At 36.5% G+C, this 27,358-nt stretch overlaps 2 protein-coding genes across 6 annotated transcripts; one reads left to right on the top strand and one right to left on the bottom strand.

The window, feature by feature from the left end:
• The first annotated feature begins 116 nt into the window (after positions 1-116).
• On the top strand, positions 117-6,610 carry LOC123770061 (protein KTI12 homolog). Of its 2 annotated transcripts, none has more exons than XM_069301356.1 (6): positions 117-295; positions 1,179-1,312; positions 1,626-1,802; positions 3,266-3,428; positions 4,681-4,761; positions 6,358-6,610. In XM_069301356.1, the coding sequence occupies exons 1-6, from the start codon at positions 164-166 to the stop codon at positions 6,481-6,483; spliced, it is 813 nt and encodes a 270-aa protein (XP_069157457.1). In that variant the 5' UTR covers positions 117-163; the 3' UTR covers positions 6,484-6,610. The 2 variants fall into 2 exon arrangements, with proteins under 2 accessions (XP_069157457.1, XP_045617673.1); XM_045761717.2 differs by having other exon boundaries at positions 119-295; positions 4,681-4,779.
• On the bottom strand, positions 6,332-26,184 carry LOC123770059 (centromere protein I). 4 transcript variants are annotated; one of them, XM_045761716.2, is made up of 15 exons: positions 22,591-22,733; positions 20,391-20,531; positions 19,688-19,788; positions 18,514-18,651; positions 18,184-18,311; positions 16,384-16,570; positions 15,252-15,361; positions 13,678-13,841; positions 11,461-11,621; positions 10,982-11,168; positions 10,575-10,729; positions 10,245-10,369; positions 8,939-9,077; positions 8,317-8,493; positions 6,332-7,592 (listed from the first exon to the last, which is right to left on the bottom strand). In XM_045761716.2, exons 1-15 carry the CDS (start codon positions 22,631-22,633, stop codon positions 7,500-7,502), a joined length of 2,049 nt encoding a protein of 682 aa, XP_045617672.2. In that variant the 5' UTR covers positions 22,634-22,733; the 3' UTR covers positions 6,332-7,499. The 4 variants fall into 4 exon arrangements, with proteins under 4 accessions (XP_045617672.2, XP_045617671.2, XP_069157456.1 ...); XM_045761715.2 differs by lacking the exon at positions 22,591-22,733 and adding an exon at positions 26,012-26,184 and having other exon boundaries at positions 7,014-7,592; XM_069301355.1 differs by lacking the exon at positions 22,591-22,733 and adding an exon at positions 21,489-21,506 and having other exon boundaries at positions 7,360-7,592.
• Between the last annotated feature and the right edge of the window lie 1,174 nt (positions 26,185-27,358).

Here is a 27,358-nt window from a genome sequence, read left to right as displayed (position 1 = left end):
TAGCATATTCTAATCTATTATAAACTGACTTAACCCTAGAGGAAATATGAGATGTTTTTTGTGTTTTATATATCTAGTGCACGAAATGTGACGTCATTGTGACGTATTGGGCTTGCATTTTGGGATCTTTTTCGACGGAGGTGATACAGCATCTCTTGGCAAAATGCCGCTCCTCCTGCTCTCGGGTTTCCCTTCGAGTGGCAAGACCACACGAGCTCACGAAATAAAGAGTTACTTGGAAAATGAGAAGACCAAGACTGTCGTTATAGTGAGCGAAGGTGATTTGCTCGAAAAGGTGAATATCATAGTGGGTAATAGGTTCCTTCAGATCATGTATTAGTTTATTTATTTTCACTACAGACTAGGTATTACAACAGCCCGTCATCCTAAGGTTCCCCAACGTCAAGAAACTGTCGTACTAAAGTGCGCTTATCTTAACCTACCAGAGAACCCAAAACAGAAAACGGGACAATATGTCAATTTCGTTAATAGTTACAATTTTCTAGTACTGTACGACAATTTTTGGTCTTGAGTAGAGTACATCCATCAACTTTTGTATCTTACCTTGTATGTATGTACCTTACCTGAATAAAAATTTATTTATTTATTTATTATTTATTACATGTCAAAATGCCACGTTCTATTAGGAGGACGTGTTATAATAATTTTTAATAATAATTTGCATTGTGTCAGGGAACAAGAAATCATGTTATATTTACAGTACATGTTAATCTTATACCGAGGTCCCCCCCAAGGTATAATTACTGGCCCCGCCCAAGATGCAACCCCACAACAAGCTGACTAACTCCTTGATACCTATTTACTGCTAGGTGGATAGGGGCATGAGGTGAAAGGAAATGTGCCCAACCATTTCTGTGCTGCCTGGGCAACACGAACTCTGCGACTGATGACCTCAACTAATATAGCACTACATTATATCAGTATGGATAGCTTCAGGGAGCCTCTGGGGCTCACCCAGAAACTAGCATTTCATTACATTCAATGCTGGTTTTATAGCTTGTATGACCATTTTTTTAATATCAAAGATATGTTTTGTATAAAAATAAATTGCTCTATTTTCTGTGTCTGTAATGTGCAAAAATTAAAAGTCTAGATAGACCTGCTGGTTGAGTAAAGTCCTGAGTAAACATGTTCACATGTTCAGTAATCCATTATAGGAAAAGAATGAGATCTTTAGTGATTCAACACGAGAGAAGGACATCCGCTGTGCTCTCAAGGCTGACGTCCTGCGGTTGTTGAACAAAGAGGATGTGATAATTTTGGATGCTGCGAATTACATCAAAGGCTACAGGTAGACCAATGTGCATACTGTATTGTTCTTTAGATTTGTAACAAGAGTAAATGATTGAAAATAGAATGTTACACTGTAGTGTCCGTGTCTGCGGGGTTAATGACATTTGGAGGGGGGATACAAAGTCATTACTATACTTGCAGTTGTTGTCATTAATGTCACTCTTTGGCAGCTGTTATAATTCTTTGCTGAAATGTTATTAAAAACTCAAGTAAACCAGTGTTTTCTTTAGGCATATATTTTATTGTACTATAGATATAAAAATACTGCTGAATATGGTTAAATGAGTCAATGCCATATTTAACTTTTTCAGGTATGAGCTTTATTGTGCATCAAAGCAAATTAAAACCACACAGTGCTTGGTTCATTGCTTGGCACCTATTGAACAGGCATGGACATGGAACCTTGCAAGACCAGAAGCAGAGCAATATACACGAGAGGCATTTGACGGACTGGTAATGAGATATGAGGCACCAAACAGTAGTAACAGGTGAGGCTTCCAGTGTATTTGGCATACAAATATTCAAAGCATACTGCAAGTCTAATGTCATTTTCAGTGATGCTTTATAATGTATAATTTATTCAGCTGATGAATTGTAAATTTATTTTAATGTGGTCAGGTTAAAAGTTTGGAACGTGAATGACGTATATAACTGTAAGAAGCTATAAATATAGTACTGTACATTTGTGAAGCACAATTGATATGCATAACACCAGAATAAGTTATAAAAACCAACATGAGTAATGTGTATAACACCAGAAGACATTATAAATGCGTGGATCACGAGTGATATGTTTTACATTGGAAGAAGTTATAAATATATGAACATGCACGATATAATACATATAACCCTGGAAGAAGTCGTGTAGTTTTGATGTTACATAGTACTGCATTAGCACTTCAATCTCTCTTACTGTATACATTTCATGATATCATGCAGAATATGTAAATATGATCATTCATAAGAATGTTTCCCTTAGCTTAATATATAAATCTAGTATTCGTGAACAATAATTTCAGACCTACATATATTTTATTGTTCAGAGAATTATGCATTAATATTTGTTATCATCACTTCTCATTTTACATTGCCAGTTTTAAAATTTAAATCCTCAATAATAAAGTAAGATGTGAAATATGCTCTTAATGACAAATTTGACAGAATTTAAGATGGATTGTAAGTGTAAGTGGAGATTGAACAACGCGACACACATTTATATTGCTGCAGTACACCGGCAGAATAAGCTGGAAAAATGAGAAATGTCTGTAGTTCAACATTTCATTTATTGCCACATTTTGCAGACACAAAATCCTTGCATAGTTTGTCAAGGTTCGTCTAGCTAATTGTGAGGCTGTGTTTACATTCATCTGTCAAACTACTGGCCAGACTGTACACATTATCCACACAGAGCCATGTTATTATATACTCATAACTAGGTATGCTATACTATTTTTAAACTTCATTTTGTAAATTCCATATTCATTACTGTATAATATTACTACCTAAAAAAAGTGAACTTGATTACTTGTAACTAAAATTTTCTGCCATATAATCTTGTGCAACCAAAAAATGTTTGAGAGGAAGTCAGCTAGCCCAAAATGCTGCTTACTATTGTGTTCTAAAAATACTACATAATTTTGTTCCTATTTTGCTTATTGAGAAATTAAATATATCAGAAGGTAGAAACACTTAAATGAGATCACCTAGTAGTACTAAAATATATATTGGTTTGTGTTTTTCCCTAACACCAAGTAAACAACAAATGCATTTAGTATACTGTACAATATCTACAAGTACAGTATACCTTTGATACCTTCCGATTTACAGTATGAGGGGAATAATCACAAGGAAAAATCTTATCTCCCTGTACCACATATTCAATACTTTAGGCATTCAAAATTAATTTGTGTTCTTTCTTCTGTACAAATAATCAAATCAAATCATTCAACAGATGGGATTCTCCTATGTTCACCGTTTTGCCAGAAGACTCCCCTCCATGTGAATCCATTTATAATGCTTTATACTTGTGCAAACCACCTCCACCTAACCAGTCTACACAGACTCAGCCGCTATCATCCACAAACTTTCTCTTTGAGCTTGATCGTACGACACAGGTAAAGTACCACTTTTGCAAATGTGCAGTTGTTTCATTCTTGCTTGTATGTGAACCTTTAAATAGACATGCAATGCTATATTGTACCATTTTGCATTTAGTAAATGCGAGAATTTATTTTGAAGCATTTATATAAAGTAGCTAGTGAGAAGTTGCCACCTTCCCGGTGCAGAGTTGTGATCACTCCCAACCTTTAAAAAAAAGTACTAATACTAGCTTATAATTTAGGTGTTATATCGTAATTATGCCATTTCTGGATGAGCCATGCAGAGCTGTATTATGGTATGGCACATTGGGCAGTTGCCCAGGGGCCCAATTTTAGGGGACCCTGCTGCCATATTGTTCACAAGAAACTTCTCAGTAGAGTGGATAATTATTCAATCTCTCGCTGAAAAGGCCTGAGATTTAAATCCCTTTTCAAATTATATTCATTGTATATATAATTTGTGCATAGCTACCTGACAGTAATCCAATACTTCAATGGATGGGCAGAGCCCTACCATCTGGGTAGGGGCCCCCTGTGCATTGATTTATCCAGGGCCTACAACACTGTTAAAACAGCCCTGGAACCATGTACTGTAGTTTTTAATCACAAATTATGATATTTATCATCACAAAGTTCAACCCGCCATCATAAAATGTTAACATAGTTCAGTATTTAATTATGTACATAAAGAATATATACTATTGTTCATATTGGACACATTGTCAATCGACTTATCTGTAGAAGGCTTGGTAGTTAGCTTTCATTACTGTACTTGTATTTATAATGTTTGATAAGTCAGAATACTGTACATGTTTATAGTACAATGTAAACATTAATGCATAATTTAACACTATGAAAATCTTGAATATGTTTGTTATTGAACTTAACAACAGTTTATTCAGATTTGTACATCCATACAGCACATTTAGAAGTTTATCTGTAATGTTTTAATGAACCTAATATCTTAATTTTGATCTGTGCTGTACTTGGAGTGATTTTGATTGAGAAGTGCACCAGACTCTATTAATGTAGAATGCTAAGGTGTGCAAATTTCTATAACTTCATGATATGTTTAGTTTAAATTTGACTGATGTTTTGCTCTCTGATTTCTGTACATATGCTCCTCTGATTTCTAATCCTTTGAATATCCTTAAAACTTTTTTTAACTGTAAATTAAGACAGCTCTCTAGTCTCTGTCTTCCTGACCATTTTATAATTTATTGGATTTTGAAGCATTTTTGATGTAAGTATATTTTTCGTTCAACAGGAAGTGGCAGGGTGTGTTATGTCAGCCCAAAAGACACTAGTTCCTGGAGACACCATCAAGGTTCCTGGAGTTGGAGAATCGGTGTGTTTTGGGCGTAAGGTACAGTACATCACTAATACTGCCCCACATGTAGTATAAAGTATGCACTTTACAATTTGAAAACATTGATAATAGTAGTTAAAACATGCTATACTGTACTTTCATTATTTTTTTTTATTCTGAAATAATGAAGCTTTACACTAGCAAAATTGTTTCACCATCTGGAGTATTTTTTATTTAAATTGATACCGAGAAATTCAGAATGATGATATGCCGAGATTGGGCAACCACAAATGTTAAATGGATAATAATAATAATTTATTATCTGACCTTGATAACAATAAGTGTCACCCTTTTTCAGGTATGCTCATTAATTTTTGTTAAAAAAGAAATCCAGTATTCACCAAAGTTGAAAGATTTGTAGTATTTTTAACCAATGCACAGTATTTTCTTATTTTAATATATACTATACATCTTTGGTTAATGGGATGTAGAGGAATGACTGTCAATGATATATAATAATTTTATTTACAAGAAGGCACACTGGGTTTGAGAGATTACACAAGATTGGTATTTTACATTCTTGCTAAGCCACTAATTCACATAGCATTTTGGGTAGTACACCACAATAAATAGTTTTTTTAATTTCTAATTTTAACAGCATGAATTGAATAACCCATATATAAATTCTTAGCATACCAAGAACTATAGACAATCCATAAATTTATTAAGGGTATTGTTGTACAGTTACGCTTCATTCTCAACAGACAATCAGGCATCTTAGAATCAATTCCCCGGGGGAACAACAATAGTTGGGCACGTTTCCTTTTACCTAATGCCCCTGGTCACTTTGCAGTAAATAGGTACCCGGGAGTTAAGCAAGTCTTGGGAAGGTCAGTACAACATTAAGGGACTTCAATAAAAGCCTAAAGTACTGTGTTGACCAATCCACACACTAGAAAATGAAGGGACGACAACGATTCGGTCCGTCCTGGACCATTCTCAAGTCGATTGAGTCACAATCGACTTGAGAACGGTCCAGGATGGACCGAAACATCATCGTCCCTTCATTTTCTAGTGTGTATATTGGTCAACATACTTCAGCCACGTTATTGTGACTCATCGCCTGCCTAAAGTACTGTACTGTATATCAACCCAGGCTTCCTGTCCCTGACAAAATGAATTATTATATTTATTATACAGTACAGGTAGGTACTCGTTTATCTGATGCTGTATACAGTACTGTGAATGACATGTAATTCATCAAAATGTGGCAAATGAGGGCATTATTGTATATCTTATCAAATATATATCAACTTTAATAATGTGTGTGTAAATGCGCATAATGTTGTAATCATTTGTAGGACCCACCCATCCAATCTTCCCAAAATATTCAAATCATGCAGAAAAATAAAGCTGAATCAATCATTACTTGGAAAATATTTGGTTTGGATTTTTGAGGTTGCACTGTACTGTTCACGTTTAAAATTCCATTGACTGTAAAGGCTCCCTTTAAACAGATGTACTCAACCTCCGATGCAATTTAAAATGCAGTGCTTGTTACCTCTATAAAATTGTAAACTTAACCTTTATTGCAGTTAATGTATGTTTGACCTTTTTTTTTTTTTTTATTTTTAGGTAACACTGGCAGAAATAACACGAGCCCGACGGCAGTTCATCTCCTACACAAAGACGCATCCTGTTGAGGACACCAGCAAGCTAATGGCCTTGTTTGTTCGATACCTCAACAGTACTTTAGGCTGATATTCATAACACGGAATAAGAAAAAAAAATTAAACGCTATTTAATCGTACAGTATTAATAAATTGGTTCTTGGATAAATATTTTTATGTATTTACTTTCCAATAAATTGTACCATGAACAGACTTAATTCTTCCAGCTAAATGTCCTAATTGCAAGTCTTGCTTTCCCAAGACCCTTAACAGAATCCATGGTAAATTAGATTCTGATAACCAAAAACCAAGATTCACTTTGATTAACTAAGTTTAAGAAATTTGATTAACCTTGTGGACACCATCCAGATATATCTAGGAACTTTTTAATCTTGCATAATCCTATATAGTACAGTACAATAATACATCATTTGCTTGGCATCATCTTTTGGTAATTTCATACTTGCCCAAGGCCTAAATCCCAGTATAAAAAAAAACATTAACTGTGATGTTCAACTTAAGGAATAAAATAAATCTTTGTGTAAAATTGTCTACATACAATAGTTCAGCAAACTTTGAGATTATTCCCTATGTCTTTTAAAGCTACTTCTTTCAGTAAAGATATATTTACATGTGATTAATCAAAATGCATAACTAAAGTTTACCTAAATTATTACTATATACAGGTACTGAAATTTTAAAAAATGTAAATACATGTAATGGAATATTAGCAAATGTATTACAATTTTAAAACTAATAATGTGTACTTCAACCACAATATTAGGGCTTTCTAACAAGATATCTGCCTATCATCTTGGTATAATTAATAAATAACAGAAAATGCATTTTATGCAAGGGGTTCAGAAGAACTGTTCAAGCTGAAGTCCATGTTTTTCAGTCCTGCTTACTCATCCTTTAGGAAACTGTTCTTTCTGCATTCTCACAATTGTTAAAATATAAAGATGAGAAAAGACAAATGTAAAAGCAATAGAATTTTTTTTACAAAAAGTCTCAAAAATGAATAAAGAGTTATGTTGAATGTATAGGAACCCACACAGAGGAAAGGTCATCACTGAGGTCAAATGTGTTAGGGAGTGTACATGGAAATCAATTTTTCTTAAAGGCCTGCACACACTCTTGAATTCCTGTTAGTTCAGCTTCCTGTAACTCTTCAATTATTCTGTCACGCACCTCTTCTCTCTGTGGATAAAAATTTATATATGTATTCTTTATAATAATACAGTAGCCCAAGCCAAAATAAGGTATTTGTTTCTGATTAAGCAACCATGCGTTTAATCTGAGCTAACAGTTGAAAATTCTTTTATATCAATTTGAAAGTCTCCCAGAATTTGCCCATCCTAATGTAATCACTGACCTTCGAGGAAAATTAACCCAATGGAGTCTGACCACATTCACGTGTGAGTGGTTAATGACAACAAAGGTGAATATCTCGGCTCAAGCATCTAGGTGTGAACATAGATACTAGAGCTTCCTTCCTGTGGCAGTGTTTATATAAACCAAACTTTATCATAATTTGGTGCACTTGGTTTGTCTGGCTCTTGCCACTCCCCTTCCTGACAGGGGGGCTACCATGTCAATTTATCAGTTACATAGAAAAGAATGAGACAATCCAAGTCAACATATTAGACCAGGAGGATCTTATAATTTGCCATTATGTAATCACTCCAACAATTAGGCATTATATAAAAAAAAGGAAACCAAAAAGCAGACATTGTATACAGAAATTTGACACATGTGACCATGGAATAATAGCCCACAGAATGAAAGCTAATAGAATAATGGATGAAGTTAACAGATGAATGAAAGAGTGGCAGTAAACCAGACAAAATCCATACAATTTTAGAGAGATTTACAAATAAGAACATGAAGGCAAAAACTGTGGCAATTTTTATTAAAAACTTACTTCTTGTTTACTCCAATCACCTGTACTCTCCACCAAGTACTTCGTGGAGAAGGGAAGATAGGCTAGTGCATCTGTAATTGTAGCAAAGCTGCAGCTATTTTCTTTTACCAGTATGTCCTCCAGGAAGTGGAATGGATAAAAAGGACTCAATACTTTTTCCCATTTTGTTGTTAGAGCCTGAAATATGAAGAAAATGGTGTGCATTAAATGATAGGTTAATGAAGAGTTCAAATGATGGAATAATGAAGAGCACAAAATGAACATTCTTGTCATGATTTGAGTAGCTGTATACAGAATTAAATCATAGAAATGTGAGGTATCCGAGAAAATATTGGAGCTGTATGATGGGATTAATGCCATTGTATGACTTCCAGGTCTTTTGTAGTTATACACAGTATATTGTGTTATATAAATTCCATTACAAAATAAAATGGAGTAGAAGGGAGTCATTAAGAAAATGGAGTGCTTAAACAACCTACTTTGGCTAAAATTGCCAGAAACATAATGAATGTAACAAAGAATAAATACCGGGACACAAACTCTTATAAAGACTTTCCAGGAGGATAAAAGGATGCATTCTATAGTACAGAACTGTAAAGGCAATACCAAGCCTGCTCCTCACCTTAGCATTATATACACCTTTAAAGAAGAAGATAACCGACTGGTTGACACACTCTGCAAAGCCTAAGCATTCCCTTCGTATCGCCTCCTCTGGCCACCTAGCTTTTGTATCCCGCAAACGCTGCATCGCTGCCCACATTCTATAAAATTAAAACTCTTAGTTACTTAATGAATCAAGTTATTAATTTCTTTTTATTGTTTGTTGAAATACTGTAGATTCAAAACTAAAAACATTACTGCACTTCTTTAGCACTGTCACATATAATTTATCCTACAGTTTTTATAAGTAACACTTTCAAAATGTAACTAAATTTTGTTTTATTACATAAAAATTACTAAGAGAGCTACAGTAGTCTCTAGAGAATGAGTACAAGAAATACCTGTAGATAGTCGAAGATGCCTAATTTACCATTCAAATCACAGTTCATCTGTAACGCCTTAGTATCAAAACTGATCATATTCTTTAAACCCAACAATTCATTCATTCTTGCTTTGGTCATTACAAAGCATATGCAATATTCTCCACCTTTACACCTTCCAAGCCTGAATTCTATGCACAAGCTTTGTAAAATCTCTGTGAAGTCATTCACTGCTACATACCACTCTTAATTCATTATCGGGAATATGCAATTCTTACTCCTCACATTTTTTTCACTCCTGCTTTTATAATATGTTCTTCATTATCACCTCTTTTCAGTTTTGTTTCACAAATGCAGCAATTCAAACCTTGCATCCATAAAACTTACACCACCTCCAGTTTCTCATATTCTTCATTTATTCCTCTAATATTCAATGCATTTTATACAAGAGTATCTACCCTTGTCATCTGGGGTTTAATGAAATTTCAGCATTACAGTTCTGTATTTCCTAAGTAAGATGTTCAAAAAGCCTATAAAGATGTATGGAGGGTCTTGATAGTACAATTGGGTTTGTTCTTGACTCTCAATTGGGAATCCCAAACAGAACAGAAATGGTTGGACATGGTTCCTTTTACCTAATGACTCTGTCCACCTAGCAGTAAATAGGTACCTGGGAGTCAAGACAACTGTTGTGGGGTTGCACCCTCGAGAAAGTCAGCAGTTCGACCCTTGAGTACCTCGATATAAGCTTAAAGTATATACATGTATATACACAGGCTTTCTGTCGCCAAGAAATTGAATTTTATCAACATATGTAGAGGCTACTGCAGAAAGTATTTCCATTCTGAACTGTGAAACACCTGTATTATCAAACATAAACTTACAAATTAACCATCCATATTCTGCAACCAAATAGTATGTATCTGGGCAAGTCATCAGTCAAAATACCTGGATAATAACTGTCCCAAACGGTGGGTTGTCATAAGGTCACCCTTGGTCACCACAGCAAAAGTCAAGGTGGCTGGAGGGAAGAACACCATGGGAAGCTCTAGGACATCAACATACATATTCAACTGAAATGAAATATGTACTTAATTTTTGGGTTACAAAGCATTACATCATATACTCATTAAATAACATGACTTCTTTCAAATTCTACAAAAGAATGCAGTAAACCTTATAATGTATATGGAAAAATAACATTTACAAAATAATGTTAAATTTAATCAGAATTGACTACCTGTATTACAAAATACCAGAACACACTATTCAACTTACCTTGACATAGTAGTCCAAAATATGGTGTACAACCATTGGATGGCACTTGAAATCTATCAAAGCCTTGAGGAAAATTCGTTCCATCCTAAGTGTGAGGAACCACAGGCCAACAACAGAAGCTTCAGGTGCAAAGTGTCCAGGCCACGAATGTTCATCTGCCACAGAAGAGAAACAAGACAATTTAATCTAGATATTCACATCATTATGACTTGGATAAAAAATATTGTAAATTTATCCAGGTTCAAGTTCAAATAAGAAGTTCACTGCCTGTAACTAATAATGTCAGTTTGAAACGATGCAGAATGTAACCTACTCTAACATAATCATGGCCAATGGAACTGAGTGAGCTTGCTGAAAATGCATCAAGTGGAAGAGTTTCATAAAAAACAGAGAGATTGTTACAGTACCTTGTGTCCTGAAGGTTTCCTCGTAAGCCATCAGTGCCCAGGAGCACACCATATTGGTCACAGCCTCCACAACCTTGATCCAGGTGACCAAAGGAGCCATGCACAATATTCTGGTAACTACCTTCAGGAGTGTTTCCGAGAGAAACTCAGGGGAGAAGAATGATACTCCTTCTAATAGTGCCATCACCTGACAAGTAGAAGTTAAATGAATTAATGCTTATCAAGTCATCTTTTAATTAATGTGTTGATTAATCATATAATTAACACAAGAACCACACATGGATTTATGAAAAAAGTAAATCTGAGTGGTGGTGATGCAATGATCACTGCAAATAAGACTGAATTTCAGTAAGATAGTTACAAAATAGTTAGTTAGTCTGTGACTAACACAGACTGAAAAGAGGTGGCAAGATCATCAATATACACTGCTACAAATTAATAAAATGTCTTATAGAAAAATGTGAATAGAAGAAAATTACCTTATCAAAGTGTGATTTTCCATCCCACTTGAACATTAACTCTGTTACAAAGAGATTGACAACAGGAACAGAAGGTCCACAACTGCATACTAGAGAGATGGCCACGTCCAGCAACTTTTCCCGGCGCTCAAAACTTGGGTTACCAAAACCTTCTATCACCTCTGTTGAAATGGTTAACATACAGAAGCTATTGACTTTCATCTGAATAAACGAGCAAAGTACAGTAACACTAACATGTGAACAAGACACTTTCGGTACCAATGTTAAATAACTTTTCAAGGCATTAGAGTAATAGTAATGTGCAATAAAGAATTTTTTAAATATTTGTACCTATGAGAATGTGTGAAGTACTGTACTTGGTGTTATTTTATCAGCATACTAAAAAACCTTCTTTTGCGCCCATAGGTAATAGGCCTAGAGCATAGGCAATATGCAGAGGTCATTTTATCTGTGTTAAACTTCTCTATAGTTTCCCCCACCCTGCCAGGTCCATTTTTTGTATTTCTCCAATGCTTTTGGTAGCCCTACAACCACTCTAGTGTAGTATCTCTTTGCACTATAATGAACAATTTTGCATAAAAACCTTTAATCATTGTTACAGAAATCTCTTGCTTAGGTATGAGATCCTGCCTATTCCTTTACCACCTATTCAACAACATATCTTTATACTCAAGTATAAGAAAATAACAACTATAATACGTGCTCAGATGCCTGTGTTGGGAGCAGACACCCCTTCCCCCCTCTCCACCCTCAAGTACCCGAGACAACTGTCTGGGGCCAACTCCACTTGCCGGTCGACCAGCTGAACCGCTAGTTAAAGACTGCCGGCAATAGTTACATGCACATCAGCGCCACCTACACTAGGCCTGGTCGCCTATATAAGCAGCTCACCACCAGCCAGACCTCGGAATACTCTTCCTGCTAGAAGCTGCAAGATCTACTCTCGCTCCCCTGGGTGTCGATAGACTCGAACAGTTCTTGTATAAAGTAAATGTTTGCACTTTTATTCTGATATTAACGTAACTGTCACATGTTTATATTTCTTTTTGCATTTTGTTTTGTGTTCTTGCCAAGTATCACAGGGGAATTGTTTTATTTGTTGTTAAAGTCATTTTGTTATATTAAATATTTAAGTTTTACATTGTTTTGGAATTTATCCTGCAGCTCTCACACAGTAAAGAGGTCAAAAGCAGTCATATTTACTTTATTTTACTGTTATTTATTTTATGTGACTGGCATTTCACCTGCCAGAATAGCCACTGCTCTATTCTTTCACTTTTACGTCACATCATTAAAACTTTAGTATTTGTCAGTAGAAATATAAAATATTTTGTTGCAATATATTATGTTAAAGTAACATTTACCTACACAGGAGACAACAGAGCATAAGTCCTCCATACAATCACCAACCTGATCACTGATTACTTTTAATTGGAGCTGCAGAGATGCAGCCCCAATTGAAAATTCAAATCTCAAGAAATGTATTTATTATGCAATATTTGCTTCTCTCGTAGTATACAACAGAGCAAAACTTTATAAACATTTCAATACCAAAAATTTAAATTTAAAACAATTACGTTGACAAAAATTTGGATGTTTATAAGATTTTCATTCACCACTCAGCTGTCAGGTAGACAGAGGTAAACCCCCCATGCTGTCAAATAGACAGTGGTAAACCCCATACTGTCAAATAGACAGTGGTAAATCCCCGATACTGTCTTTCTACCATGTTGCTTCCCCAGTGCACCAACACACATTCCTCCTCCCACACTTTCTGCTCTTCTGTTCAATGGCAATACATTTCTTCTTCCTTTTTCCTCCTTTCAGCACCACAATTACTGCTGTGACATCTTCCATATTACAAATGCATTTACATAAGAAACAACGTGATATTTAGCACTAAAATTCTTCGGCATACACTGCATTCATATGAAAACTAGTACTAATAGCACATGGACACCTCTCATCCAATTCCTAGGCACAGCTTTGTGACTTTAATTAACAAATTCTTGTATATTTAAATGTAATGCATAAAAGAACCATTGATGGACTAGAATGTGCAGATTTTGCAGGAATTTGCTTTAGCATAGTCTAATTGTATTTCATTCTGAACTCATAGTTACATGATTGAAATTCATAACATTTTGGGGCCAAGAAAAATACTACTATTTGAAGGGAAACTTAAGGTTAAAATCATAAACACTATGACAAACTTACCCATTCTAAGTGCAAATTCCAGCCAGTTTGAAAGGCCCACATAAACATGTGGTTCATGGGGTCGGAAGAGTGGAATAATAATGGGGCTGCTTGAATGTGAAGCTGGGTTGTTGGGCCATTGCCACAAGCGACTGTCCTCCATTCCACCTAAAAGTTCTGAAAATCTGAAATAATTTTTTGCCTGTGTAATACAATAGACTGTAATACAATAGAGTGTTTATTCAATACAAACTTTCTCAATTTTAAAATTTTAATAAAAAATTCATTTGTCCAGAAATTCAACCTTGCTTGTAAAACAGCAAATGAGAATGTCATTTCAATGACAACAATCAGTGGAAACATATGAGGTTTGGCTTCGCCAACTAATCTATTTGGTCCAGATGTTCCACTATTCTGTGCCCGACTGTTTCCTTCAGTACCATGCAGAGAATAGCTCTCAAGAACACTGTCCTATTATTTAGCACCTCTTGTCATTTCTTGAAAATTGGTTATCATGTATTACATTTTCTATATTGTTGGAAGGCTTCCTGAATAAGTGTTATTTCCCTTGTCAGTGGCTTATACATTACTCTAACCATTCCCTTCAGTAATAAAGAAGTTCTATTAGGGGGAGGCTTCTCTACTTTCTCCTGACACCACATTCCAATGTTTTCTCACTCTTGATATTTCTATTTCCATGAGAATGTAGTGCAATCATTCATTTAAAATAATAACCCATCATTTTGAAAACACAAGGAAACATTGTGAATATTTCAGTCCTAAACCGAGACCGTCTTCAGTAGTAAGCGAGAATGAGAAACCTCTAGCTACTTTTATGGTGTAAAGTCAGATGTCCTGGAAAGAGGGGTTAGCATTAGGTAATGTTACATAATTGCTCACCGAATCCCCTTTCATGTTTGGCATGACTTCCAATTAAATTTGTAATATTTATTATTAATTTTTTTTTATAATTTTTATTAAATTTTCTCATCACTGATAGTTCACTCGACCTTTTTTATATTGATTACCCAGCCACTGACCAACTTCTTCCAGATATGGCTGCGCAGTAGTGAGAATTGATCTTTTGGCCTTGGCTGCTACATTACTTCTGAACCATTTCTATACTTCCCTGCAAATTACAAAGCAACACAGCATACTCATTTCTACTCCTCTGCTCATTTAGCAAATCATGGATTGTTTGTCTCTTGTCTACATCTTTCATGCATGGCATGAACCTAGCTAGTGCTCCTCTGGGTGTAGTCCATCACCTTATTGTCAACTGTCCTTCTAGTTTATCATTTAATGTGACAGTGCTGAGGATACATGATACTATATAGTGTCTTTGATATGATTGATGGGTGGGTATTCTTTTTAGTGTGTTTAACCTTCCCTTAGACAATACTGCTCACTTAGTATTTCCTCCAGCTGATGTACTCAAACTCCCTGAAAATAGGAAATGAGGTAACACTGAGATAAGATTTATTTATAAGAAGTTAGCAGACTGGGCGGCAAAAGGATGCTCAGGACCACAAGTAGTTTATAAGCACTAATTTGAAGTTCGAATGAAGAGTTGATATCTGGTAATTTTTACAAACCTTCGATACTGGGTGACAAATATGACTTTCTCCTTTTTCTCTTCTACTGTAGTCGTATAGTAGTTAGTGTCGGGTTGAGGGATGGCCGTGTTTCGTTGATAAGGGTTAACCTAAATAAAAAATATCTTTTAATTACAGTACTTAACAGTGATTATTTCCTGTAAACTAAAAATAATTATACATGCAGGTATTCAATTAGCACAACAATCCAAAATATAAACTGGCATTATTTTTTTTCAACAACAGACCAGTCTTAAGTTTATATATTAAAATGTACAGCAATTCAACATATTTTAATCCTCCAAATAATAAGGAACTAATAGTGAATGCAATAAAACATATTACCTATTATGTTTGTCTCCATTCATATCAGAAATGGATGTACAGTAGTCACATACAAGGCATCGAGTTTCCACTCCTATACATTGAAAGCCTTCAACATTGACACCACCTACCTTTTACCCTACCAGATGTGACCCAAGCTGAGGGGTGACAACCCCCCTCTCCCCCCACCAGGTCCCTCCAGTTACCTTGCATTGATTCCGGGTGTCAACCATCTAACATGAATTACAATTTGTCTAAATCTTTCAATTTTGTTTTATATCAAATTAAACTAAGCACAAAATTTATATACATCTCCATAGTACAGTAGTGTATTTTTTTTATTTATACAGTATATACAATTGTTATTACATTCTTGTACAGCCTTTCACAGCATGCACAGCGTTTCAGGCAGGTCCTTAATCCTATGTTCCCCGGAATATGACCCGCCAAATCGTTTAACAAGATACCCATTTTACTGTTGGATAAACAGAGGCTACAGTTAAGGATTGACGCCCAGTAAATCCTCCCTAGCCAGGATACGAACCCAGGACAAAGCGCTCGCGAAACACCAGGCGAGTGTCTTACCACCACACCACAGGGACTGCTACTGTATATCTAATACAGTACTAACCTGACCACCACACTACCTAACACTAACCTGGCTACCATAATACCTAACATTAGCCTGGCCACCTCAGTACAATATATCACAAATTGATTAATTTTTCCACATAAATTAAAATATCTAATTTAATAACCATTACAGCCCAACAACTACCTACTGTACATTAAATCAAACCATACCTACTTTTGCTGCTTGGCTAAACGCTGGCCAAACGCTGTTAGAGTTTTGAAAAGTAACACTCTCCGAAGTTTCTTGCAGCCGGAGTCTAGCCGCCGAGAGAGCAGCTCTGATATTCTGGGGGGTGCTTGGGACAACCCTCTTGTAAGCCAGCTCCCCAACCACTAGATCTGGACGGAACAGGCGGTAAATTCTGCAAGAGATAATGCGACACATTTTTATATAACAATTAATATTTTATATTAACACTTTCGCGCTTTAGATTAGAGATAACTCGTCGCTGTTTTTTCTTACGATTCCGCATAACTGCCTAGTTTTCTCGTCCATCGAAAAAATATTTCTATAAATTCCATTTTTTAACCGAAATGGATGGGGATACTTTTGTTTTGTAGAGAATTTATTTGCGAATTTTCTGGTACAAGAATGAATATTATATCACAAACTTCTATGAGTAAAAAAAAAAATACACAAAGTATGTTTGGGGGTGTGGCGAGCGTGTGGCAGTGGGTTCCCTTTAGCCGTTGATATATCCAACACGTGGGAAATATTTGTATGTGTTATGTATATGTCTGTGTAGGGAATTTTACTGCGATCACTGTCATACAAATTATAAAATGTTTCAACAAGTATAAACATGACAAACATCAAACGAACGAAAACAATGCGTTCGTTTCTGCCGCGAACGCATACTGAGCAACGTGGTTCTATATTTGGCGCTTCTCTTACACATGCTTTGTACAAATGTTATACAGTTCATCTTATAGAAAATTTTATTGCGAACACATTGGTATAAAAAAGAAATACGTACATAGAAAAGTAGGGTCAGGAAACGTATAAACTTTCCAAGCATGATTTCCCCCCTGTGTTTTCGCCAGTGCGCTCGCGGCTAACTACTCTCCACTTCACACACTCTTGCGGGTGGGCAATTACCTATATTAAACATTCATATACATATGTCCGTGTAGAGAATTTTATTGTGATTCCAATGATACCAAAATTAGCGATGTAGGACAACTGTAGGCTTCGCAACCATTAAGAGAGTGGAAACATTTTGTTGCTGTTTGGCGCTCTCGGCGAGTGATCTGCATAGTTTTTTATTTGGTGTTGATACTCCTTATGCTTGGGCGGCATTTTATAGGTATGCTCTTATAGACAATTTCATTGCGAACACAGTGATACCAAATTTAAATACGTGCGCCTTCAATTATTGTCAGGACAGTCAAAAGAGTGTACACTTTTTCAGTCTTACCGCATAGGCGCGCGAAGTGCCGAAAGCATCTGGGGTATTGTTTTTTTTTGAGCGCCGAGAGCGCGAAAGTGTTAATATATAATATTTTAATATTATATTATTTTAGCAACCAGTCTAGTTGATCAACTGACTCATCATCTATAATGATATTAACAAGGTATCTGATGTCAACTTCTTACCATGCTTCTTCCAAGTCTCAAGGGGAAAACCACAATCTATTCTTCAATTATTTTGTCCATTATGTTCTGCATTAAGACCACAGCAAACATAAAACCATAGTACAGTACATGTGTATGTTTTTTCTATATGCAAATTTAGCTAATATCAACTGAAAACATAATATTTATCTGGAAACCCAACAAATCCAGAAGAAAAACTGAATTTAAATGAGTAATGAAATTGAAAAGAGTCAAATCAAAAGTAAATTGTGAAGTAGTCAAGAGAGGAGACACATCATAAAATCATTTACCTGCGGGCCACTGTCTCTAGTGGCCGTGGCAGGGATATGAAGCTGGCCATTATTACAAGATATCCCAAAATATACAGAAAGTGCTCACCTCAGCAGTTGGGAGACATTCACAAAAAATCCAGGCTTTGTTTTAAGGCTCATTAAGAGCTGTGTGCGGTGGCGATTAACATCTTCACGCAGGGTTATGTAATACAGCACCTTGCAAGCCAAGCCACACTGAAATAATATACCTTATTATGGTAACTCGCCAAATGAAACAATTTTCATGCTACACGAATACAATAAAGCCTTCGGGTTTATAATTATTATATCAATATACTGTACCATCATTATATCAATAAATCAAATATCTACAGTAACATTAATTACCATACTGAGCATTTATATCTATGGCACCATGTTCATAAGCATAACATACCAGGTTCAGGTGGGAGACCAAGTTAAAAACTGCAGTGTAACATAAGTGGACGTAAGGGTTGTGGGGAGTGATGATGCCAAACTCCAGGAGTGCCCCAAGCCATGACAGGATAGCATGCTGCCATGCAGGGCTCACAGGCTGGTGATGGATACCATAATCACAGCATATGGTCTTCATAACACTATTGCAGGACATAATAATTATACTGATCTATCTATCGACTAGTTTCTTTGCAAGCAATTTTAATACCATTTCATGAAACCAAGAAGCCTCTTATTTAAAAGTTTACAATGAATATAATACAGTAACTACAATGACAAGAACTACTTAATGTTTACAATTTCAGCTGAAATTATTGCCTACAAACAAAAGTGGTCACCAACATTTGAATGTACCTATTAATACTTTTACTTTTACGGTCAGTTACATTACGGACCAGTCCGAAATACTATGCATGGGAGTGGCTTTGCAATAATGTAATACTCAAAAACAAATATATATTCTCTCACAACCCAATGTACTTTCTTGTATCTAAATAAATAAATAAATTTGGTGTTAGAATATTCATGATTTTTTTATGTAATTGTAAATATAAATTGCAGAATCTGGATCCATGTGACATTACATTAACAGAATGTAGTTCCAAGATTGGCAAAATAAGTTGAACACACATTAGTGCTTTTCCACTGGAGGCTCCAGTGCCACATAAAAATAAAGAAGGCTTTCAGGTGATTATAAAGAATATAAATTACAGAGATACTGTAAATGAGGGAGAACTGCTCCAGCCAAATGCCAACCATCATTTCACCTAAGAAAATTCAAGCTATAAATTTGTACAGTACTGTATTTAAGAATTTTTTGTAAATTCCCCGAATTCCCCATTGTGAGCCGAGAACAAACCTGACTGTACTACCAGGAGCCTTAAATGTACAATGCTACACAACTAAAGTGCACAAAAGTGGTTGAGGAAAATTGTGCATGTACTGCAAACTTCCAGTCACCATCAAATAAAGCCTTGTGGCCACCAGACTTTATCATACATTATACTGTATATACAGTTCAGTACATAAACTATTCCATTTAGTGAAATAACAATATGCTCTACCTCAATCACTCTATCCACGTTTTTCCTGAAAGTTTACATGAAATTGTTATTACAAGCTTGATTACTTACAATTTCAGCTGTCGAGGAGATAGCCAGTGGAATGATTCTGTACGGAAAGTCATGACCCTCTGGCAGCAGTGAGTAAAGTAATTTTCTACGCTTAAAAACATCTGTAAAGAAAATTATATTCATGGGAAATGTCATTATATAAGATAATGTATGTCCATATTCATTCATTTTATCTGCTTAACTAATACTTAACTAATTACCTCTTCACTAATACTCCCTTTTTCTTGTATTTTTCTCCTTCAATTTGCATTCACAGAACCCACTTTCTCACTACAGTATCAGCTGCTTTTGCCACTTCCTCATTCCATCAAGTGTGTCCTCTTATTTATCCATCAGTTGTGTATACTACATACCCACTTGGCATTCCTAACCAAACATTTTTTGTACATATTCAACATAATATCTGGTCAAACATAATTCATCTCAATTAAAGTGTTGCTCCAAAATCACTATTAAACCTTCGCCAAGGAATATTTAGAATGAAGCAAGTTAAGGACATCATCCTAACCAGAAAATACAGTAAAATCCTGAATAATTATAAACAGGCAAAAACAGTATATTGCAATACTGTACTGAATTTTCTATAGGCCTAATACTAATATAGTAATTTATATGCATGTAGGCATAATGCTCAGTAATACAGGCCTAACACAAATTCTATACAGCTGAAAGGTTAATCATTAAAACATGCTTTTACTCATACCATAGCCATTTGTGAAAACAACATTATTAGCCAGAGTCACAATCTGCTTAGCGCTTAAGCCATTCACTGATGCTTTTTGAAGCTCTGCAACATGACGCTTCATCTCCTCATTATTAATGTCCCGTGGTCGGCTGCTTGCATCTGAAAAATATAGTACAGTATAGTATCCCGATTCAATCATAGTAACTGCTAGCTTTACTTTAAAACTAGAGGTAATACTTTATTAATATGAGTGAACAAGAATTAACAAAAAAAAAAGTGTTACCACAGAGGCATTATTTGTAAGTTAGTTCTGGGGTTGCCCATCAGCTAATGAGTAGTGTCTATATCATCTATTCCTGTTGTTTGAAAATCTACAATGGGCATATCCTTAGTCCAAAGTTTGTTTCATGGAATGTATGTTAAAAAAAAAAAAAAAAAAACTTGGACAGTGAACAATACACATTTCATTCAGCAATCACTAAGTTAATATAAAACCATTGTTGGGGATAGGAAGTCTGTGTATATACATATTTAAGTATGTATATACATATATATAAGTATGTACAGTATATACAAGTATATTAAGTACATAAGTATATATGTATATATAAGTATGTATATATAAGTATGTATATATAAGTCCCCCCCCCTCACCCAAGATCAAACTACTGACCTTCCCCAGGATGTAACCCCACAACAGTTGCCTAGCACCCGGGTACCTATTTACTGCTATGTGAACAATTATATTAGGTGAAAGGAAATGTGCCAATCACTTATGTCCCACCTGGAAATCAAACCCAGGATTCCCAACTGTTAGACGAGAACGAAACCAAATGTACCGTGAGATCAGTTCAAGACCACCATCTGTAAAATGGATCCTGAACCAGTGGTCTACATTCTCAGCTTACACCCGAGGAACTCGGCTCAATTCTTGGGCAGGACAGAAACCGTTAGGCACATTTCCATTCACCTGATGCCTCTATTCACCAAGCAGTAAACTTGTACCCAGGATTTGGTCAACTGTTGTGATGCATTTTGGGGAAGGTCAGTTGTTGGTGTATGGAGGAAGGGGGGGGGGGGGGTCTCAATAACCTGATTTACCTGAGGGACACTAACCCTAGTCGCCTCGATGTGGACAGGAAGCCTGCGGCTTATCAAAGGTCCCCCATTTGCCTTTATCTTTTCCAGGTAGATTTTAAAACTTAACACAGTCTTGGTATTTACAGCTTTGGTAGGTAGGCGGTTCTATGGGGTTTATAACCCTGTGGGTGAAATAGCCTCTCCTATTCTCAGTCCCACATTGTGGCTTGTTGAATTTAAAACAAACCGTTGCTCCTTGTTCATGTTACATCTGACCTGAAGAAATTGCCCGGATCAACATCCTCTAACTTGTTCAGTATTTTAAAAGATACATCGAGATGCACCCTGTCATGTCTGATATGTGGTGTTGTTAGCCCTGTGAGCCTTCAAGCGCTCCTTATACAAGAGATGACCTAGCTCTGGAATGACTTTTCTTGCCTGGTGTTGCACTTTCTCCAGAGCAATTGTAGTAACCTTGTTGTGCTTGTGTGGGTTGAGCTTTGGCTCTTTGGTCCTGCCTCTCAACTGTCAATCAACTGGTAGAAACTGTGTCCTTCTGAAGACGAGGTCTCCATGCTTGGATACAGTTATCCAAATGTTTACATTAAATGTAATGCACCAGAGATTTACAGTTCAATAAGCCTATGTACAGGCCACAAAAGTACCAAGAATTTTATTTGAACAAAATTGTTTTTATATTCAGAAATAATAATCGTGACAATTCACCCATTTTCCAATTCGCTCCAAACCTTGGCTGAACCACTTCACATATGGGAAGTTTCAGATACACTGCATATATACCTGAGAATGCTCTACTCTCATGTTTTAAATGTTCTTTATATAAATTATTAAGCATCATTATCGTTATGAAATATAACCCTCATGTAAATAGCCTAAAACCAGGCCAAGAGCGAGTAGGCTGGACGGGGCGACTCCTCCTAACAGGAGCCCCCCTCACCCAAGACTACTTCAACCCGGATTTAAAGCCACAAAATGATTATATAAATCCATAACAATCGAAGTACAGGTATAAAGTTTTATGAGAGAGGTCATTGTGCAATTAGGTGGAGGCCCCGCCACCACAACACTGCCTCTTCCTGGCCGAGATTGACGGAGACAGGCACAAGCCGCCACTTACTCTTGACCAGGAAGCTTATGGCTTCCTCCAAGTCGTTGGACATGACGATAAGGGCGAGCACTAGCAGGCTATGGCGGGGAATATGAGAGCGGGTGCGGGGACGCCTCCCACTGCCATGTTTTTGAAGACGGGCGGCTTGAGGCGTCAGATGGTTCTTAATAACAATAATAATAATAATAATAATAATTTATTTAGGAAAAGTACATACATTGTTGCAGAGTTACAGTACAAACATTCTGTTAGATTTAAAGATAGAGGTAGTACATATAATACCTAAAGCCACTAGTACGCATAGCGTTTCGGGCAAGGAATCACAAGGAATCTTTATATCACTATCACTCCAACCTCTCCTAACATTGACTAACTTGTCCAGTCCTCAGCTGCCTTCATGGCTCTTGTGTACTGCCACTGTTAAAAACATTTATATATATAGATTTAAAAATATTTTATTCATAATTATTATAATACAATATATATATATATTATCTTCTCCTACCACCCCCATTCTTTTGTATGTACACATATATATTTACTTTATTTGAACTTTGTTACAAAAAAGGAGTTACATATGGGTTACAAAGATGGTTGTCATAGGTTGTCGAGTTCCTCCAGCTCCTCAGATGGCGGGCAGGAACTCTGGAAGGAATTATATACATATATTTTACTCAATTTTTAGTCTTAATTTATAGGCGAAATGTTAGGGTACGAAATGACGACATTTTGAGGGGGAAACTTAATAAGATTTTGATTCCATTACGCACAGAAACTTTCCGTTTTTATGGACACGGAAGACTATAAGACAATAAGACTTGGTACATTTTTTATTATTAACAAGCTTAGGTATACACAGTAATGTGCTGCTACCCAATTCTATATGAAAGATTACAGTGTAGATAAAAAAATATCTATAAGTTCATCGAATATTCCCATCTCACAGGATTGTTAGCCATATATGGAATCAGGGGGAGAAAATACCTGCCTTAATACAAAAAATAAATCAACTCTGACTAAACAACAACTTCACGATTTTCACAAGAGCTAAGCACTGAATCATAGGAACATTATTTTTTAATTACTCTTACCAGGTTCTACAAGACTCCTCTCAAACAATGTCGTTTTTTTAACAAGCTTATGTGTATACGCTTATGTATAATATGATGCTACCCTATTGTGTATGAAGGACTACACAGTGTAGATAAAAGAAATAATGACATAAGTACATCACGCATATTTTTACCATTTCGAAATTAGTACGCTTCGTAAATATCATTGTTCAGTATTAAAACCACAATATAATGATATTAACAAATTAAAATCTTCTACTGAATAGGCATATAGTTATTAAATGAAGTTGAATGATGTGATGGACATAGTCCGGGCTTCATAACAACGACGCCCAATTCAATTTCTTTCTTTATTATGCACCCCATACCCATCCCGTGGGCGGTGGTGTAAAGGATTACAGAGGCACATAATCGGTTCAGGAACTGAACCCTCTAGTTCGTTTAGCTAAGCAAATAACAATTTTGACGCTAGTTACAAAATTATCAATGTTGTATACACATCTACACACGTGTACATATATATATATACGTATAAATATATACATACACATACACAACGACGTCCGCCAGCGTTAACTTTGCACATCTGAAGGCCCACAAACATGGTCGAACGCACAAAACACTTGACTGTGGCTAGTTTTTGGGTAGACTCCTATTACATTTACTGTGCTAGTTATAATTGTATACAATAATATGTATTGAGGTTATTTTATTGTTTTGGAAGACAAGAACAGCAACGAACACAAGCCAGCGCATAAGTATATAGGAAAAGGTTCATGTAAACGAAATTATTAGTGAGCGAACTGGTTTTTGTGTGTGTACCGGAACGGTTATGTACGAATCAACAAGTCTGCGTTCTTACCACCGTCGTGGCACTGACGCCATGAGTCAGTCAGTGTCTGTCTGTCTGTCTGTCTCTGTGTGTGTGTCTATGTATATATATATATATACAAATAAAGTGATATACAATTAGGTGAGTACACGGTTGAGAGGCGGGACCAAAGAGCCAAAGCTCAACCCCCGCAAGCACAACTAGGTGAGTACGATACTCGGTGATGTTGCCAGTTAGTGTTTTTCTAAATGTTATCATTTGTTTACATTCCTGTTATTATCTTCACAGGAGCATTGTTATCAACATGTTAATGTTGCCGCCTTAATTGTTCCAAGGGCCTTGCAACATACTCTCGCTTTCATGATATATATATATATATATATATATATATATATATATATATAGAGAGAGAGAGAGAGAGAGAGAGAGAGAGAGAGAGAGAGAGAGAGAGAGAGAGAGAGAGAGAGAGAGAGAGAGAGAGAGAGAGAGAGAGAGAGAGAGAGAGAGAGAGAGAGAGAGAGAAAGAGAAATTAACTACTCTTGAAATTATGGGCTATTCATGCCCGTGCCACCTTTTGGGTGGGTTAATCTTTATCAATCAATCATGCATCTCCACACCCACCAGTGGGCAATGGTTGCAACTTCACAGTCATAGGCATGCACTACCTACAGTAAGCAAACTTTGGATATTAAACTAAGATTACTGGTATTGCATAACTTTGAATTAAATATATATTGACTGAAATCGTATCATCCTTCAAGTTCAAAGTTCATGTCCACAAATAAAAGATTAGAGCTGGTCAAGTGAACTTGTACCATGAACGTGTGTTTTCCCCAGTGTAATATAAGCTCAGCATTTTTTCAATCATAATCATTCCTTTGGAGCAGGTGATAACAGAGATAGTGTGATGCAGTGACAGGTCCCGCGAATAAGTGTATATAGCCTTGTATACAACATTAGTTCAGTCATACCTAAACTAGCCATCACATGAACATGTCTAGAACCTGTACTTAATGTTGTTCTTCATCTATTTAATGTTATTCATCATCTACTTGCTCTTATAAGGTTAGTTACAAGAGCAAAATTTTGAAGTAATGTGGAATAAAGTCGCTTCTGGGGGTCCCTCTGGGACTATAAAGGGGCCCTTGACAAACAACACTAAAACAATCGATAGATATTATGACTGGTAAATAAAATACCATTTACGATATCAGTAATTTTTTCTTGAAGCTGAGAGAACTATTGCGATAACATGAAGGCGGTGTCACTATCACCAGCGAAGATAAATGCAAGGCAAATTTATGAAGATAAAGGAATACTGTGGTATTGTTCAGCGATGGTTAAGCTCTCTGCTCTCGTCTCAGGTAACACAACACTTCACTACATTTTTCAACAACCAACTATTGTAACGAAGACTATAAAATAAACATGAAAAAAACACTAAACTCTTAATCAAGTCTTGTCACCCAAATGTGTACACGTAAACATACGTTACAGAATATTTTATTATCACTATAAACTTACTTGAACTTGAACCTGAGTTGGATTTGCTCATTTCATGTTTCAGTGCGGTATTTGTTATGGCGGGTTGCCATCCATTTTCTGTTATTCCTTGTTTTAAAATCACAGGTGTCATAAGTGGCTCGGTCATCACCACCGTTCTCCATTTTCACTCCATTCTCGTTGTCGCCTCCGACGTCACAATTTCCTCTAGCTTCCCCGCCCACAGTTGTGACACGGCTGAGGGCAGGTCGTTATATCCTTTGTGACGAGACCTGGCGTACCGTCTGTATAGTTTGTGTTGTTGTTTTAGATTCAGCTACTAGGAACATAAAGTTGCAAGTAGCACGGGCTATGGTGAGCCCGTAGTGGGCTTACCCGGCACAGGAGCGGGGCTGTAACTGTTGTAGTTTGAGCTATTTCTTCCACCTGTACTTGCAAGGCAGCCAACCCCTCCCTCAAGCGTTGACTCAGCCTGTTGTTTGTTGTTGGTGGTGATAGTGGGGCCCTGACGGCTGAGTGGACAGCGCTCGGGGTTCGTAGTTCTACGGGTCGGGTTCGATCCCCGACGGAAGGCGAAAAAAATGGGCAGAGTTTCTTTCACCTTGATGCCCCTGTTACCTAGTAGTAAATAGATACCTAGGAATTAGACAGCTGCTACGGGCTGCTTCCTGGGGATGTGTGTGTGTGAAAATTAGGATTAAGGACTTGCCCGAAACGCTATGCGTGCTAGTGGCTGTGCAAGAATGTAAGAACTCTTGTATATATAAATACATAAAATGCTGATACTGTCATCATATTATGGGAGGGGTCGCCATTACTGAAGCCTGCCTCAGAGTGTGTTTATTGGGGCACTTGCCTCCTTGTGCTGGTCGTTTGACACAGTTTTGGTGCCAAGTGGTTATCTCTTCTTTATAACATCTGACGCACTTAGATGGAAGAACAGTTCCAGTCAGTTCCCCTATTGCTATTTTTTTCCCCTGCTTTCGTTGATCTTGACTCTTGTATTCAAGTCCTTCAGTGCACGAGTTCGGTCCACACTTGGGCGAGTTCCAACAGCATTAATGTATAATGATTAACTGTAAATACATAGCTATTGAAATGGGTTCTCTGTGACGAGCTGACAGTATATTTATGTGTGCAGGATAGATGTAATTGTTAATGTAATAATATCCGTTAAGGTCTGATAAAGACCTTTTGTGCCCTCTGTAATCCTTTTTTCTTAGCACTACAGCTCACATGATGAGTATGGGGTGCACAATAAACTAGCCGCTTCTGGCGGCAACAATCAAGTGCTTAGCAATATGGCCATAGCCTCAGCATTCATGACGCGCCCCAGGGATCTGGTTGCCACACTCTGAACCTGTTGAC

The sequence above is a fragment of the Procambarus clarkii genome, chromosome 45, assembly GCF_040958095.1.
Source record: "Procambarus clarkii isolate CNS0578487 chromosome 45, FALCON_Pclarkii_2.0, whole genome shotgun sequence".
Taxonomy (NCBI): Eukaryota; Metazoa; Arthropoda; class Malacostraca; order Decapoda; family Cambaridae; genus Procambarus; species Procambarus clarkii.
Note: the sequence above shows the minus strand (reverse complement) of the source record. Positions and strands in the feature narration are given on the sequence as shown.